The sequence below is a fragment of the Glycine soja genome, chromosome 19, assembly GCF_004193775.1.
Source record: "Glycine soja cultivar W05 chromosome 19, ASM419377v2, whole genome shotgun sequence".
Lineage (NCBI taxonomy): Eukaryota > Viridiplantae > Streptophyta > Magnoliopsida > Fabales > Fabaceae > Glycine > Glycine soja.
In genome coordinates, this window is record NC_041020.1 from 43623273 (window position 1) to 43640596 (window position 17324).

The following is a 17324-nucleotide window of genomic DNA, read 5'->3' on the forward strand; positions in this document are numbered from 1 at the left end:
AATAGAAGATTAAATATTTTGATTTAAAAATAAAAAAATTAAAATTACAATTTAACCTAAAATTATCATCAATATATACTATAACAAAGGAATATATATTGTACTGGGAATGTTACTAATGCAATCTTATCAATAAATAATATATATATATAAACTGTCCAACAGCTTATCACGTGTCAACTGCTGAACAGTACACTATCATTATTTTTTTTATTTCTCGGTTTGAATTTAAAAAAAAAAAAAAACTGTACAAATCACAGGCCGTATACCTAGTTTAGATAAATTTCTCTATCACAAGAACTTCACTTAGGCTCACTCTCTTTCGGTGAGACCTTCATTGAATCTACCGAATAATAAGCTAGCGATTCTTGTTACCTCAACAGTAAAATTATTTGTGAACAATTGTTCACCAAGCTTCCTGAAACCAAATTGTTAATACATGAACTCGATACTACTGTTGTCTGACTATTTAAATCTTTTTTTATAATGGTGACAATGAAGTTCAAACATAAGATCTTATGCTAACTATTCAAATCTTCTACCACTAAGTTGATCCTAACGGGTTCTTACTTTTTAAATCTTATTGTTTGTATAAGAATGATTACATTTTGAAATATAATTTCTTATTTTTAAAAATCCTCTCGTATAGTTAAAAAAGATCATTTCTTTTAAATATGTTAAACTAATAAGACAATTATAGACATGACATAAGAAATAAAAAAGATTACATCCTATTACTGAGTTGGCACATAGAACCACTGCAAACCCTTATCGCAGCCAAGAAACAGGAAAGAAAAAAGAAAAAAAAGAGAGGAGAAATTCGTTAAAAGTCAAACTAAGCTAACATAAAATGATGGTCCTAAGGAGGGAAATTGTCAAATTGATTAATAACAAGTGGTTATCAAGTTCATCAATTGATTAACCTACAATCAATTACATACCATAAACCTAATTCACTACAAGTAATTGCCATTTACTAGTCTACTCAAGTTCAACACTTACCTTGTTTTGACTTTTCTAGAATTCTCCCCAGTTAAAAACTGGTTAAAGCAAGCACATAATATGATCAATTTATTCCGTATTCATATCTCACTTCAGCATGCATGAAAGTCATCTGTAAATATGATTGGCTATGAAAAGCCAATGACATATCCGAGGAAGAATATCGTTTCAAGTGGGTGAAGCAACAGAACTACAAAAGAAAATGGAGAGAAGCCATCAATTACATTAGTAAAGGATTTACATTTTCTGTGAAACAATATTTCAGTTTTACAGTTATATTGCTTTAAAAGAGATCACTTGATTGGTGCAAGAATGGTGTACAACAGAAGAAATAAGACAATTATAATTGCACCCCCTAAAGTGAAAGTTGGACTATTCCAGAAACTGAGGTTTGATCTCTCTGTTCTCTTGATAGGGTCAACCTCCTCAGAAAGAGGGAACTCTGAACGCTTAGGATTCCAGCTCACATACTTATCTGAAAATTTGGAGAAGGGTTTTTTTCCCCCTTGCTTTTTGAATTTTGACCATGCCTTGTCCCAGTCTGTTGAAGATTTATCACCTGAGACATTTGACCAACAATTATAATAAGTGGTCGTCAGTTCTACACTTGTTTTTGAATGGATGAAAAATGGATTAAATACTTTTGGAAGCAATGAAGTTTAAGGGTAAAAACTAGATTGCTGTGTTCAGGAAATAACGGGGAATATGGGAGGAAACAAAATTAGGAAATATGGAGAGAAACACAGATATTTTCAATGATAAAAAAAAAAGGGATAATCAAGCATGGGTGAAAATTTTTGTAGTTGTCTCTGCCTTTTCATTTCCTTCTACCAAATGATATTTCAAAATTAGAATTTTATCCTTGTAAAAGAGATCTTGTGTGTTGGGAGGAAATGATGTTTATAAATTACTTCTAATCTCGACTTCTAAGTGATGTTGAATTTTGTGGCTATCAGAACACTACATATAATAATCATGAACCTACTATCTCATAATTATTAAAGTGACAAAACGTGAATAATTCATAGGATAATATAACATGAACCCTCGTGCAAGAGTCTTCTAGGCTTGAAACGTAATGCACAAATTCACTTTGTATTAAATCTTAAGAGAAATGGAGACAAAATGATTGAACTCTAGATCACTTTGTTTATACAAAAATTGGCAGGACAAAGTTAGATATTATTCCTTAAGTTTTTCATGGAGCTATTTTTTAAAATCAACTTTGGAGTTTTATTGATCATTTTTGCCAACCTTTGGCATTGATTTTTAACGTTTAAAGTTACTGAACTGAAACTACAGATACCTAAAGTACTGCCTCTTAATTTTATCCAACTTGATCCTAGCTTAAGGACCCAACTAACGATAATACTTCAATCTTCAACAAAATAAAAAGGTTAATGATTTTATATATTTTTTTAACTGTAAGAAAATTTCTGCATTAATTTTGATGAGGTGTCTACACATGGTATATGATCATATGATAAACAACTATTCATCAAAATATATATCGTCACTTTCATGAGATTTGGCCACATTTATGTTAGCATTTTTTATATCTAAATACTAAAATACTCTTACTGTTAATTTGATCAATAAATAAAATAGAAGGAAGATATTTTAGATGAAAAAAAAACAAATAAGAGTGATGATAATTGATAAACACATTCAAGTGTACGGTGCTTTCAGCAATATCTGTTAGAAATTAAAACACATGCCATTTTACGGGAACTTTAAGCACCGACCAAGAGCAAGGTAATCCGATTCGTGAAATCAGAAGTCGCAAAGAACTCCAAAAGCAACATTAAATAAATTCATAAGAAGACAAAGACTATCATCAAATAATAATAAGAGAAGTATGGAAAAACAAATACCCTTGTTATTGTTATCGTCGTTTCGTTGAGATTCCTTGGAGTCTCTGTTGGAACAGACAAGCTTGAAAGGAGAATAAGAAGAAAGTGATGAGCATTGGAATCGTGAAGAAGAGAAGCGATGCGATATGAAAGATGGTAATGAGATGTGTGTATAAACATCCATTTGCATGAAAAGCAATTGAATTTGAAGCTTGTTAATTCGCCGGAACTCAGGAAATTAAAGGATCATCACCTGTTTCTTATCCTTTGCCTCTTATTTCGATCTCAAAATTGACTACCTCTTCACACGTGTCCTTCCTTCTGTTCCACAACCACAAGTTCCACCTTACAATCACGTTAATCTGTAACCTATTTTATTTTTTGTTTCGTGAATATGTAATTTTACCCTAAAGACAATTTTATAATTTTGCACTCTTACTTATAAAATTATATAGTTCTTTTTTTTATCCTGTCACATATATTTTATGATTTTTATATTAAATTAAATTATTTTTAATTAAATAAGTTTTTTAATCATTTAAATTTTTTAAAAATATTTATTTTTTAATAATATTAAGCACAATAAAATATCTACAAGTTAATATTTTATTAGTTATATTAATTTTTATGATTTTCCAAAATTAAAAATTTCAAATGTTTATACTTTTATATTTTAATTTATACAGTAAAATAATTTTTTTAACTACTTTTACGTTATGCTTTTTAAATATTTTACACAAATTTATAGATCCACACAAAGCACAATGATTCTTGTAATTTTTAACTTAACTTTAAATTTAATTATTTTGATTCTTTGACACTTAAAAAAATATCAAATTTGTTTAGGTGTGTTTTCTAACATGATGGATGCTTAAGGCAAAATAATGATTTTGATGAAAATTTCAATAAGCATTCATGTGAGCCTGCATTCACATACACAAATGCATACACAAATACTCTGATATGAACTTAGATTCAAACTTCAAAATTGTAGGCATGAAACGGTATCACGATAGGTGGAGCAATTGTAATGTATGGTTAGTAGGCCATAAATCACGTGATAATTAGCTTAAAAGGAGTTTATAACATTTTCCCTCAAGTCAACATTGCTTTAGTTAAACCATGCAAACTTAAGAGATAAGGCAAATATTTGCCTCCATAACAAAATTAGTTTTCTACTTCTAAATAAATGTTTTAAATTTTTACCACGAAAGGAACTTATCTGACTATTTGAAAACATGCATTCTCATTTGTTATTATACGCAATATAAAGGATATAAATAAGAAAATGGAGTTGGCTCTTTAAGTTTCATGTTTAGCTTATCTTGCTCAATATTGTCAACTGACAAGCCACTGGATTTGATGAAAACATCAATTCATAGACTTCAAATATGGATTGGAGTTCAAACTCACACAAAAATTACTTCCTTAATATAAATTTAGTTACACAAGAATTTGACAACTCTCTTCTACATTGGTAGTCATAATAATTAATTTGTTTGTTATTTTTAACCTTAACAAATTTTGGGGTAGAGCACATCAAGTTCAACATATTATTAACTCACAATAACATTTTATAAATCAATTTATATATGGTTTTAAATATTATATTCAAATACGTAAAAAATCAAAACAATCTAGCTAATTTAGTACACACTTTTTATTTGATGTAGAAGTTAAAAGGGTTCTAATAGAAACTTTTTAATTCTTTAATTGCTTAAAAAGTGTAAAACATTTAACAAATTTTGAGTTTACATATAATATTTTTTTTCAATAAAATTATAGTTTTATCTCCTTAACCTATACAACTAATGTATAAAAATAAATTTAATAAACGTTGTGTACAATAGAAGTAAAAATTGCTTGAATTTTATTTATGACAAGAATTAAAAGTCAAGTCATAAACATTCATATTAGATGTGCATGGCATATTCATTACAAAGAAATAATTTTTTTTATAATTATTAATACTTTTGTAGTCCACCTTAATAATTTATTAATTTATAAATAATTAGTTTTCTCATTACAGATATGTTTTTATCTTATGTTTTATTTTATTTTTATACTAATATCTTGTCTATATAATTTAAAACAATATAGTTTAACAAAAACTATGTTTTAATTATTTTTAAATTAATTTTACCTATAATTTGTGAAATTATTATGTTATCATAGCATAGTGAAAGTATCATTTGTTTTGTAAATGATTAATCATCACCTGAAAACTTACATAACTAACCATCTCTAGTTCCTTTCCAATCACACTAAAACTTTTGTCTAGTTCCTTTCCAATCGCACTCAAACTCTGTAACATGCCAATGATATACTAACAGGGAATAAAACCTATATAATTTTATTTATAATTATTAATAAAATTCAGTAATTAATAATAATAAAAGGGTGTCCTTTTGTACTTTTGGCCAGGACCAAATAAAATCAATAGGTTTTGCCGCGCCTTCTACCGAACTAGAAAGACAACAGCAGCAGTAGCACGAGTTGTAACAGGTCTTGTGGTTCCAAGTCTTCACACCCCCCACATACCAATCTTTCTACTTTCATGGTCACTGTGTGTGTGTGACCCACTACTTGTTTTCTTTCACTATCATTTCCTTATGTTCACAAAACATTGCCCCCCTCTCAACACCCCCATGTCCCTTCTTTTCCTATACCACTTTTCTCTCTTTAATCCTCCTCGTTTATTATTTACGCCGCCAAACTATTGGACACCATATAACCATGTTGTCAAATCCTTATTTTTGGGTTTCAAACGTGTGTGACACACTTGAAAAAAATGTGTAATTAAGATGTTTTATCTTATATTAAGAAAGCATGCTTTGTTTTATAATAAGTTCTTAAAATGTTTTGAAATTTGTTGATTCCATGGTGGGAGAAATTTATATTTACACAAGTGGAACGATTAAAGTGATCATAGTGCTTTTCGGGTGTGCCAAACTGCCAATGATATGAGAGGATGAAATGGACGTGGTGGGAGTTTGGTTTTGTGGCACTGACCTAATTAGCAACTGTACACCTCATATAACCACATAATCAAGCCCGCCATTCCCTATTTTATTTTTCTCATATTCGAATTTAAATTTATTAGATACAATTCAACCTCAAAAACTAATTCATAAAGCGATGATTGTTGGCCATTTATATACACAATTTTGATCATATCACTATTCAACTCCAACACGCCCTCCAAGCATAAAATTTGCAGGATTAGACATTTCCAGGTAATCTGCTAACGGCCTGATAACCGGTGATCCAATAGGCTGAACAACAAACACTAGGATAGACTATGATACCATTTCTGATTTTTTATCATATTTATTTTTTCATATGAACTATAGCAACACTTGAAGTTGTCAATCAATGGCCATGAAGCCCTCAACTTCCACAAGTGGGTCTGGCAAGAAGATTAGAAAGCCTTATACTATTACCAAATCTAGGGAGAGCTGGTCTGAGGAAGAGCACGACAAGTTTCTCGAAGCTCTTCAACTGTGAGTTCATATTCATAACCATAATGCTGTTTCACTTCACAAAATATTCATTATGTTTCATTCTAGATTGAGTTTCATTTGTTTATGTTGATTGTTTTCAACTTTTGGATAGAAAAGGTGCACAACTTAACAAATTCGTTGGTCATCTTGCTGGTTCAGTTCTTTTTAGTCCTAGATATGAAGCCTCTTTGCTTTTGAATGTTCGAGAGAAGTATCAAACACGTTCTGCTATTGAATTACTGACTTTATGTTTTTGCTATTCAGATTTGACAGAGATTGGAAGAAAATTGAAGATTTTGTTGGTTCAAAATCAGTTATTCAGGTTAGGAAAAAGCTCTTCAGCTATGTGTTCTAATTTCTATCTTCTGTTATGCCATTATGTTGTATCTCTCACAGTCTCACCATGAGTTTTCTTCAGATTAGAAGTCATGCCCAGAAGTACTTCTTGAAAGTTCAAAAGAGCGGGACAGTAGCACATGTGCCTCCTCCTCGGCCTAAGCGCAAAGCTTCTCATCCTTATCCACAAAAGGCATCCAAAAATGGTTTGATTCTATTTAACACAATGATGTTCTGTTCCTTAAAATCACAGAATGCATATTGTTGACATGCTGTTTTATGGTTTGGCAGTTTTGTTGCCAATGCCAGCTTCCATGGTTTATGTTTCTTCCACTAGTACCCTTCCACCAGGGTATGTCACATGGGATGAAAATTCCTTGCTCATGAATTCTGGATCCAACAAATCAGTGCCTTGTAAGGATGAGCTCGCCAATCTTCTTGGAAATGAAGGCACGCACACTTCTTTTAGTTCTTATATTTGTTGGTTCAATTGCTTGTTTGATATGAAGAGTCTGTGATGGCTGTACTAAATGGAACTTTTCCACCACTTAATTATGTTATATGACGTTACTGATTCAGCTGATATTGGATCAAAGGGGATAACACGAATTGACCACAGCAGTCTTAGTGGTGTTGGGAACTCTACTAGAAATCTGCCTGCTACTGAGATGCCAAAACAAGGGAAACAGGCTCAGGTTATTCATGGTAATGATCTTACATGCATTTTTTTTATTTTTTACATTCGTGTTCATAGTGAAATCATTAGTAACTGGTGGTGATTGTCTCATCTTGACCAAATTTCACAGGTTTGCCAGATTTTGCTGATGTTTACAGCTTCATTGGAAGTGTTTTTGATCCAGACACAGAAGGCCATGTCCAGAAGCTGAAGGAAATGGATCCTATAAATTTTGAAACTGTGAGTTCAATAAAACATATCAATATGCATTTTATTTCAATAAAACTTATCACTGTGAGTTCAATAAAGCAAAGATCATTTTAGGGAAGATAATCATTATATGCATTTGTGGTACCATAAAAGGCTATACCATAAAAGATCCTTTTGGTTCTGTTTTCCAAGAAACCATTGAAAAAAATAAAAATTCTTCTGGTAAGATTTTTGAGTGGTTGTCATAACTTAGTTTGAAATGAGAAAGGGCTTGAGCTTTGCATGAACCAGGCAGGTTTTTGTTCACATTTAGTATAATCATCCAAATCACATTCACAGGGATAAATAATGCACTGGCTGCTTTTTATGATCTCTTTTAGTTGCGAACTAGTAGAGCATTGTTCTTGTTCTCTCGTAACATTTCAAGATCAAAAGTACGAAACACCCTTCCGTTTCTGGATCTGGCTTCAATCTTCATAAGAGTTGTTACAATTTCTTACATAATAGATTGGTCCTCCTGTTCCCCAACTCATATCCCCTCTCCTCCCCCATGTTTGAACGTACTACAAAAGCTAAATGAGGCTCAAAAGGGACTAATGAGTTTACCAATTATAAACTTGTTGTTATCTGTTGACTGAAAATTGACTTACATATATTTGGTGTTCTGCAGGTTTTGTTGTTAATGAAAAACCTCACTGTCAATTTGTCTAGTCCTGACTTTGAGCCCGTTGTAAGTATCAAAATAAATCTCAATCATGATTATATGCAATATATACAGGATCTGCACTATTTGCACTTCAGTAAATTATTAGATGGTCAGAGACCACCATATTCTCATTATATATGACATGTAATTGGGACCATACACATGGTGGTCCTGGATTATTTAATGATTTCTCCAAATCAATATATCTTACTCATCTGGCTTTGCTATCTGTGCCACATGCTACCCTTTTCATTTCATATTATATGAACTTATGACATGATCCTTGCTTTGGTTAAAAAATAAAAAAATAAACTGTACCTGCTAGAAGATTGATGTCCTTGCCCTGTATTCATTATAACAGAACTAAAAGTAATACGACGAGATAAAATTCCTTGTGAGTTGTGATGACTATTGAATGCTAATGTCATCTGCTTCATTTTTGTAGAAAGAAGTAAGGCATGCTCCTGAAGTTTTTTTTTTTTTAACTTGGATGAAAACTTTGTGCCTTTGTCTTTGAAAGTTGAATGTGAGATTTATAACAGTTCTTCTTTATTGGTTTTGTATAGAGGGAGGTCATGTCATCATACGATGTCCATACAAAAACAGTAGGAGTTACCGCAGGAATTGACGTCAAGAAGCAGACAAATGATCTATCATGTCAAACAGCTTGACAACCATTAATTGAACTTAGTAAGTGTTTTTTCCTCTCATGTTTTGTACCTTACTTTGGTTTCCCATATCCGTTTGCATTGTAACGTCTCCTATTACAGTTATCAAATTTGGATGGAAGACCGAGGTTTTGCCCAACCAGCAGCATTAGCAATGCATTCACATTAACTCGTTGTGAAACTTGAAAATGCAACCAAACCATCAGCCTATGTAACCACAACCAGGAGAGTTTGTTTTAATGGAAGTGCTAGCAAAGCCAAAAATATATTCATCGGGTAATTCTAAGGTGCACAAGGTTTTGTAGTATTGCAGTGATTCTAGTACTTATTTATGGAATGTGGTTTTCAAGTAGACACATGGGTCTAACTGTAAGATAAGTTTGATGGCTCAGGTGTATTAATTGGAGAGGTGGGGGGCTAGTCATAGTAGCTTATATCAATGTGGCCTAACTTTCAATGTAAATCATAAAGAGCATCATAACAGGAAGTGGTCCCAATTTCTAATTCTACTTACTTTTTTTTTTAGCATCAATAATTGGAATGCAATTGTGAAGTTAACAAGAAAGCAGCTCAATATAGTGTCTTTGTTTTACATCAAAAATTAATTTCCTATAGTATACAGATACTTTAATAAAAAAATCTTAAATTAGACACGTTTAATTATATTTAACGATTTAAAATTAATTTTACTAGAGACATAATTGGTGTGTTTTAGTCTTTTAGATAAAAGTTGTAGCTCCAATTATTTGACATGAAAATGAAATATCGGTTATCAAAGCCTAACCGGCAACCACTGGATTATGCAGTAGAAAGGAGAACAGTAAGCTTTATGGTTAGTACGAATTTTATTGTGCAAAAACCAGAAAGTTTGAAATTTAACAAACCGTGTATTTCATGACAATAATACATGAGGGAAGATATGAAGAGAAAATTTGACTTTGTAACCGTCATTTTGTACTTTCATATCTGCTTACTAGAAAGAATTTCACTATCAAGTTTTTTCTACTAAAAAGAATTTCTTGCAGTAGTCAGAATACCAATTAAGAACCGTAAAGAGAGAATCCTCCTTTGACAGATCTTCACTTGTTACTTATTAGTACTCGGTTACAAAATTGATGCAGCATACCTCACTTGAGCAGTTAAGCATTTCTTTTCTTATAACAATAAAATGCTTGTTTCGCATCACTTGGGAAAGCATTATCCGAAGATGGCAAAATGCAAGTATAGTAATGCACGGGCAAAAAAAAAGTACAACAATGCAGAATTATAACAAGATGGGGATAAGCGTGGAATTATCAAGTGATGTGTGTGCCTGACATTATTCTTAGAGCAACCAACGGCTTTAATATTGTTTGGGTATAATTTTTTTTTCGAATTCATCAATTGTAGGTATTTTTGAATTATTATTCATTTTGAGTAAGTCGTTTTACGACTTATGTGTTCGAAATTATAACATTCGTTATGATTTTTTGTAACTGAGATTGTAAATTTTTTTTTATAATTTATGACACTAAAGCGTAAAGTTTTTTTTTTATATATATACTTTTGACTTTGAAGTCATACATCTCTTTTTCTTTACATTAATTTTTTTAAGAAAAATGTAAATAATTATTTTTATTTAATTATTTAATAAATAAATATTTTTTACTTTTTTGTTTTATTTAATATTTTGTATATATGTGATTTTATTTTATATTTTATATATGTTTTTTAATATTCTTTTATTTAATATATTTTTTATATTTAATATTTTATATATTTTTTTACTAATATTAAAAAAAATTATTTGTTTTGTAAATGAAAAAAATAATACAAAACACTTAAATTTAAAAAGACTAAAGAGAAACATAAAAAAGACAACATAATATGTTAATATAAGTTGACTAAAATTTAAAGCAAAATATTAAAATATTTTGCTACTAATAGTAACTTATAATTTATTAAATAATGTTAATTTTATTGTATAAATGAATTTAATATTAAAAATATATAATAATTTAGTAATAAAAACAACATAATACATTAAATATAAAATGAAGAATATAAACTAAAGAGAAACATAAAAAGTAAAAATAATATTATTCGTTACTAAATTATGTATTATATTTTTCTTTTTTATATTATTCATTTTATATTAATTTATTATGTTATTTTTCATTATTTGATTTAAGTATTTTATATTATTTTTTTCATTTACAAAACAAATCAAATTCCTTAATATTAGTAAAAAAAAATATTAAATATTAAATATGAAAAATATATTAAATAAACTAATATTTAAAAAATATACAAAATTTTAAATAAAACTGAAAAAAGTAAAAAAAAATATTTATAATTTTTTTAAAAAAATTAACTTTAAAAAATACTTACAAATTTTTTTAAAAAATTAAGGTAAAAAAGTAAAAAAAAAAAAGACATTTACAACTTCAAAGTCTACATATATAAAAAGAAACATTTACTACTTCAAAGTCATAAATGTAAAAAAAAATTATAACTTTAAAGTCGTAAATTATAAAAAAAACTAAAATTTACAGTTAAAAAAATAATAATGAATATTATGATTTTTAACATAAAATTCGGTGTTATGACTTATCCTAAAATAGATAATAATTAAAAAAAAAAGCCTCTGGTTGATAAATTCGAAAGAAAAAAAAAAATACACCCAAAGGTGTTAAAGCCACAACCAACATCAATTAATTTGTCATAAAGGTAATTTAACTAATTCCTCTGCTCATCAAGAGATAGAAATTGTGTTGTAGGCCTAAGAACTTTGTCAATATAATATAAGTAATATAGACTAATCCAATTAGCTCCATCTACATTACTCTAACTATAAAACACTAGTGTCGCACAATAATTTATTTAATATCAAATAACAATATACTATTAATTATGTAATGATTTAATGAGATTCCATAATTCAACCTGTCAACATAGATAATGGTTTTTTTACAAATTTTTAAACTTATTTCAATAAATTTTATAATTAAAAGTTTATAATAAGAATTTATTATGAGTCCTTCATTTCATTGAAACTATTAGCCCAAACATGGACGGGCCTGGACAAGTAAATATATTTATATTCAACGTCTCAAACCCCAAACCCTTAAACCCTAGTTTTGTGAATACCACACCCATGGCAGCAGCAGCTCGCCCTCTCGTCTCCGTCCAAACCCTAGAGGGCGATGCAGCCCCCACCGTCCCTCTCCCCGACGTCATGAAGGCCTCCATTCGTCCTGACATCGTCAATTTCGTTCATTCCAACATTTCTCGCAACAGCCGCCAACCCTACGCCGTCAGCAAGCGCGCCGGCCACCAAACCTCCGCCGAGTCCTGGGGCACCGGCCGCGCCGTCTCACGTATTCCGCGAGTCCCCGGCGGAGGAACCCACCGTGCCGGCCAGGGAGCCTTCGGAAACATGTGCCGCGGCGGCCGCATGTTCGCCCCGACCAAGATCTGGCGCCGCTGGCACCGCAAGATCAACGTCCAGCAGAAGCGCCACGCCGTCGTCTCCGCCATTGCCGCCTCCGCAATCCCCTCCCTGGTCCAGGCTCGCGGCCACCGCATCGAGTCCGTCCCTGAACTCCCCCTCGTCGTCAGCGACACCGTCGAAAGCGTCGAGAAATCCAAAGAAGCCGTGAAAATTCTCCAGAAAATCGGCGCATTCCCCGACGCGGAGAAAGCGAAACTGAGCCACGGAATTCGTCCCGGGAAGGGAAAAATGAGGAACCGCAGGCACATTTCACGGAAGGGTCCTCTTATCGTGTACGGAACAGAAGGTGCTAAGGTCGTTAAAGCCTTCAGGAACATTCCTGGTGTTGAGGTGGCAAATGTTGATAGGCTCAACCTTCTGAAGCTGGCACCCGGAGGCCACCTCGGGAGGTTCATTATTTGGACCAAGTCCGCGTTTGAGAAATTGGACTCTATCTATGGATCCTTCCATAAGGCTTCTGAGAAGAAAAAGGGCTACCTGCTTCCTAGGCCCAGAATGGTTAACTCGGACTTGGCCCGCATCATTAACTCCGATGAGGTCCAGTCCGTGGTCAGGCCCATTAAGAAAGATGTTAAGAGAGCTCCTCTCAAGAAGAACCCTCTCACCAACCTCAATGCGATGTTGAAGCTCAATCCCTATGCCAAGACCGCTAAGAGAATGGCTCTTCTCGCTGAGAAGCAGCGCATTGTGGCAAAGAAGGAGAAGCTTGATAAGAAGCGCAACATTGTCTCCAAGGTTAGTTACTTTTATCATTTACCAAATTATCTTCATTTTCGCGTGTTATGTGAGTTTGTGTATGTTTGGATTTACTTCATTTTAATTTGTGTATTTAGTTCATTGATGTTGGTTTGAACTGACACTGGTGGTTCTATTCCTTTGTTAGGAGGAGGCTTCTGCTATCAAGTCTGCTGGAAAATCGTGGTATCAAACTATGGTGTCTGACTCTGATTATGCAGATTTTGACAACTTCTCTAAGTGGCTAGGTGTTTCCCAGTAAAAGTTTGAGTATTAAGGTTTTGTTTTGTTACATTCTTTGCAGTTTTGATACGGTAAATTTTATTTTGGAGGAAAAGTTGCGATTCTTAGGATGGATTTTTGCTTTGGCTCTCTTGAGTGTACATTCTTTTCATTGTCAGTTTGATGAGGAAAACATGCATTGGTTTTGCATAATTTTAAAATTTGATTTTCAAAGTAAACAAAAAAAATGTTACGCGCATTTTCAATGTTATTTGAAGCAATACGATTGGAACATCATATCTGGATTGAACTCCTACTCCCTTTTCCTATGAATTGAGCTCCCTGTCGTTAAAATACTTCTATCTTAGTTGAATTACGGTGTAAGGAAAAATGTGACTAAAAGAATCCAATTTTTGCTAGATTTGTAATTTCTAAAGAGATGGGTTTAAACTGGTCTCCTCTAGAGATAAAAAAAACTATCCATGTACCCAAAAAAAATAGTTTATCCGTAAACCCACAAATTAAAGCCGTTAAACGAATAAATCTGTATAGAATTGCATTTAAATAAGTTAGATATTGCCGAATTCACATCCGTGCAAGCTGTAAGCTAAACAGACTAATCACATGCCCCAACAAATATACCCAGCTGTAATTGTAATTTATACATAGCTATCATACGAAAACAATAGATCGACACACCGTCAAAAGACATCGTACATAGCTTCCATGTTGATGTGTATATGTGGATTAAATACATATCGCAATAAAACAACGTTCAGTTTTGATTCAAACTAAATCCCTCTCCATCGTCGAAAGAGGACTGTCCAGATTCTACCACTGTACTAACAATAATTGTATCCTAGATAAGGTAGGATTACTTGAAATCAATTGACGTTGAAACATAATTTGCTTTACTTGCATTCTTTTCTTGTCTCTTAAAGCCCTTCTATCACTTATTCTTATTTAATATTTTCTAATCCTTATTGTCTACTCAAATAATTAGAGATTTAGGATGAATTTGAGATGACAAAAAGAATGACCAAATTTTAAAATAAGGATTCTGTAAAGCGAAAATGGCAGAGATAAAGATTTTGTAAAAGACAAATTTTGGAATTTTTTTAGTCTAAATTCTTGAGTAAAATATATCGTCTTGAATGATGAATATATATATATATATATATATATATATATATATATATATATATATATATATATAATAAATTTATTATTCATTCTATTAAAATTATATTCAATTATTATTTTATTAAATGCAAAAATATATATTTTTAGAATTTTTATTCTTAATCAATTATTTCATTCCTCTTTTAGCATTTTTTTATAACGATTTTAATATTATTTAATAATTTACTACAAAATAGATCGATGAGTTTATTTCATTTCTTTTTAGTATTTTTAGTTAATATTATATCTTTTGTAGGCAATTTATATTAAGCTATAAAATTTAATATTTTATTTTACACTAAGTATATATTTTTATTAATTAAAATATAATTAAATAATACACTAAAAATTTATAATTTATAAAGAAATTATAAATTATAAAATTAATACCCATACAGATACTGAACTAGTTTTACATAGAAGAAGGTTTAAAATGGTTTAATAAGTTTAACTGATGGAGATTTTGATGGAAAAAAAAGAAGATAATTTAAGTGTTTTAAGCTGATAAAAAATGTTTACGGATTTGACTCTAGTAATAAAAAAACTTGATTTAATAATTACAAATTAAATGACTAATTTTTGAGTAAAATATTATATTATTAAGAGATCAAAATCACGCATTAATCATAATAAATGTAAAATAAATACAGATAAGTCTAACTTTACCAAATAGTACGTACAGGTTTATACAACTAATACAAGTATACATTTTCCTATTTCGGGCCAACAAGATGAAAAAGAGACAAAGTTGTGTTTCATTATGAATGCATGGATGTTTCATGTGAGCCTTATAAGTTAAAGCCCATACGCTTTTTCAAGTTGTACTATTTTTATTAAAACCAATAACATTTTTTTACACTTTAGTTAATTATAAATCCATATATCATAAGTTTGATTTTTTTTTAAATAATTATTTCAAAATTCATATATACAAAAATTATAATTTATTAATAATAGTATAAATAATATTTTTTATTATAATGGGATCTGTTTTAATGTAAGCAGAGTAACTTAATATAGATATAGAGACAAATTGAAAAACATCATAGAGCATGATATACAGCATGGTATATCACTCCACAGAGATATGCAACTATGATTGGTCACTGAACCACTAACCTAGAATTAGTTCGTCACTGATCCAAGTTGCTTTTTCAACCATGGTATCACAAATTGCAAAGTGAGGTTCGCTTTCATCTGTTGGGCTGACCTGCTTCCATTACGTGGAACGCAAATTGGGCTTTTTCTAACAACTTGGTTTTCGTCCATAAAGGGAAACCCTGGTGCGAACCTATAAATTCTCGAAAACAAAAGGTGAAAATGGACCACATCAACAAATAGAAACTTGCACTAACAAATGTACCCTCCAAAGAAACTTCACTGCACTGACATTGAATAATGCTACGGAAATTTATCATAAGTTCTAATTACGTCAGCGAATTAATTTGAGATCGAAATTACGAGACCCCTCCACTTGGCTCTTAATTGGCTTTACTATCTAATAAAGTAAGCCAAAGTGGTTCCTGGTGTACATATAGATTCAATGCATAATATGTTTTGTGTTGTGTCTTAATCCCATCCCAAATTATACAGTACCTTCGACTTTATGCATTAAAATATTAAATATTAGTGGGATCTTAACATATGGACATTGTCCAATTGTTTGGAGTATCCCACCTCAACAACTTTATCATAGTCTTTTTTTACCCCCTTGATATGCAATATGTTTCACACATTTAAAAATGTCACACGCGCCGCGCTTATCAAATGATTTTATCAGACGAAAGGAGATAATTGTTGATATATTCGTAGATAAATCTTAAGAAATATGTTCAGGGTATTTATTCTTTATTTATTTGCTTTTTACAGGTGTAAAAAAGCGATATCCTCACATTCAAAAAAAGTGATTATTTTTATTTTCATTTTCAATATAGTATTTTTTTTATTAAAAACTCTTATTAATATCATTTTTATTAAAATAAAATAAGACATACCCTAATCTATTTATTTGCGGTGGTGAGGGCGAAAAGCAGTAACTAAAACCGCAAGTACCGTAAAATATGTGCTTCCGTACTTGAAAGTTGAAACCGCCGTTGGTGTTTAGAAATATTCGATTCACATTCATAAGAAGTTATTATTGTTATTCAACAAACTTCATTATCATTATTCCCCTCTAACTCTAGCTATTGATATTTGATAGGATTAAAGTTTGGTATGTTGTATATGATAATGATCAACGACGTAGCACCGTAGTCTAAAGCAAAAACAAAAAACTAGCGACGAATTAGACTATCATACGCCAAATCTGAGACAAATTAAATTAGACAACACATTTAGGAGGGCCATCAGATTGCATCTAAAAGATCAGGCTGTCTGGTGGAGGCAAAATAATTATGCATCCATTCTGGCTTCTTATTACATTTTTGTACGGAAACAGATATTTATTCAGAATAAATAAGATTAGAGTAAAATTTTTATAGATTCATAATGTAGACTAATTTTATATTATCAATGACAAATTATAATTTAATTTAAGTTACATTGAAATAATTATTTAAAAATTATTAAATTTATCACATAATAGATTATGATTGGATGACTATTTATAATTCTTTAAATTATTTGTACATCAAAAATTTTCTCATAAAATTAATATTTTAAAATTAAATTGATTATTAAACCACTCATGATACCAGCTAAAGATTGAATTTTTTTTCTAAATGTAGTTAAATATTCAA

General features: G+C 30.8%; 3 protein-coding genes across 3 annotated transcripts; 2 read left to right on the forward strand and 1 right to left on the reverse strand.

The window, feature by feature from the left end:
* Positions 1–866: 866 nt before the first annotated feature.
* LOC114399309 lies at positions 867–3119 on the reverse strand. Its single transcript, XM_028361482.1, has 2 exons — positions 2877–3119; positions 867–1561 (listed from the first exon to the last, which is right to left on the reverse strand). Exons 1-2 carry the CDS (start codon positions 3043–3045, stop codon positions 1296–1298), a joined length of 435 nt encoding a protein of 144 aa, XP_028217283.1. The 5' UTR covers positions 3046–3119; the 3' UTR covers positions 867–1295.
* A 2662-nt stretch (positions 3120–5781) lies between these two features.
* Positions 5782–9522, forward strand: LOC114399530 (protein REVEILLE 8-like). Its single transcript, XM_028361728.1, has 10 exons — positions 5782–6091; positions 6209–6358; positions 6623–6680; positions 6777–6900; positions 6986–7144; positions 7274–7399; positions 7501–7610; positions 8251–8310; positions 8853–8976; positions 9057–9522. Exons 2-9 carry the CDS (start codon positions 6231–6233, stop codon positions 8955–8957), a joined length of 870 nt encoding a protein of 289 aa, XP_028217529.1. The 5' UTR covers positions 5782–6091; positions 6209–6230; the 3' UTR covers positions 8958–8976; positions 9057–9522.
* Positions 9523–11913: 2391 nt separating this feature from the next.
* Positions 11914–13625, forward strand: LOC114398202 (60S ribosomal protein L4-like). Its single transcript, XM_028360369.1, has 2 exons — positions 11914–13182; positions 13331–13625. Exons 1-2 carry the CDS (start codon positions 12004–12006, stop codon positions 13442–13444), a joined length of 1293 nt encoding a protein of 430 aa, XP_028216170.1. The 5' UTR covers positions 11914–12003; the 3' UTR covers positions 13445–13625.
* The last annotated feature ends 3699 nt before the right edge of the window (positions 13626–17324 follow it).

Coding starts and splice junctions, on each gene's coding strand:
- LOC114399309 (XM_028361482.1), bottom strand. CDS start 3,045: ATGCAAATGGATGTTTATACACACATCTCATTACCATCTTTCATATCG. Junction 1,562..2,876: donor CGACGATAACAATAACAAGG/GTATTTGTTTTT, acceptor CAAATGTCTCAG/GTGATAAATCTTCAACAGAC.
- LOC114399530 (XM_028361728.1), top strand. CDS start 6,231: ATGGCCATGAAGCCCTCAACTTCCACAAGTGGGTCTGGCAAGAAGATT. Junction 6,359..6,622: donor TTTCTCGAAGCTCTTCAACT/GTGAGTTCATAT, acceptor TTTGCTATTCAG/ATTTGACAGAGATTGGAAGA. Junction 7,611..8,250: donor ATCCTATAAATTTTGAAACT/GTGAGTTCAATA, acceptor GGTGTTCTGCAG/GTTTTGTTGTTAATGAAAAA.
- LOC114398202 (XM_028360369.1), top strand. CDS start 12,004: ATGGACGGGCCTGGACAAGTAAATATATTTATATTCAACGTCTCAAAC. Junction 13,183..13,330: donor AGCGCAACATTGTCTCCAAG/GTTAGTTACTTT, acceptor TTCCTTTGTTAG/GAGGAGGCTTCTGCTATCAA.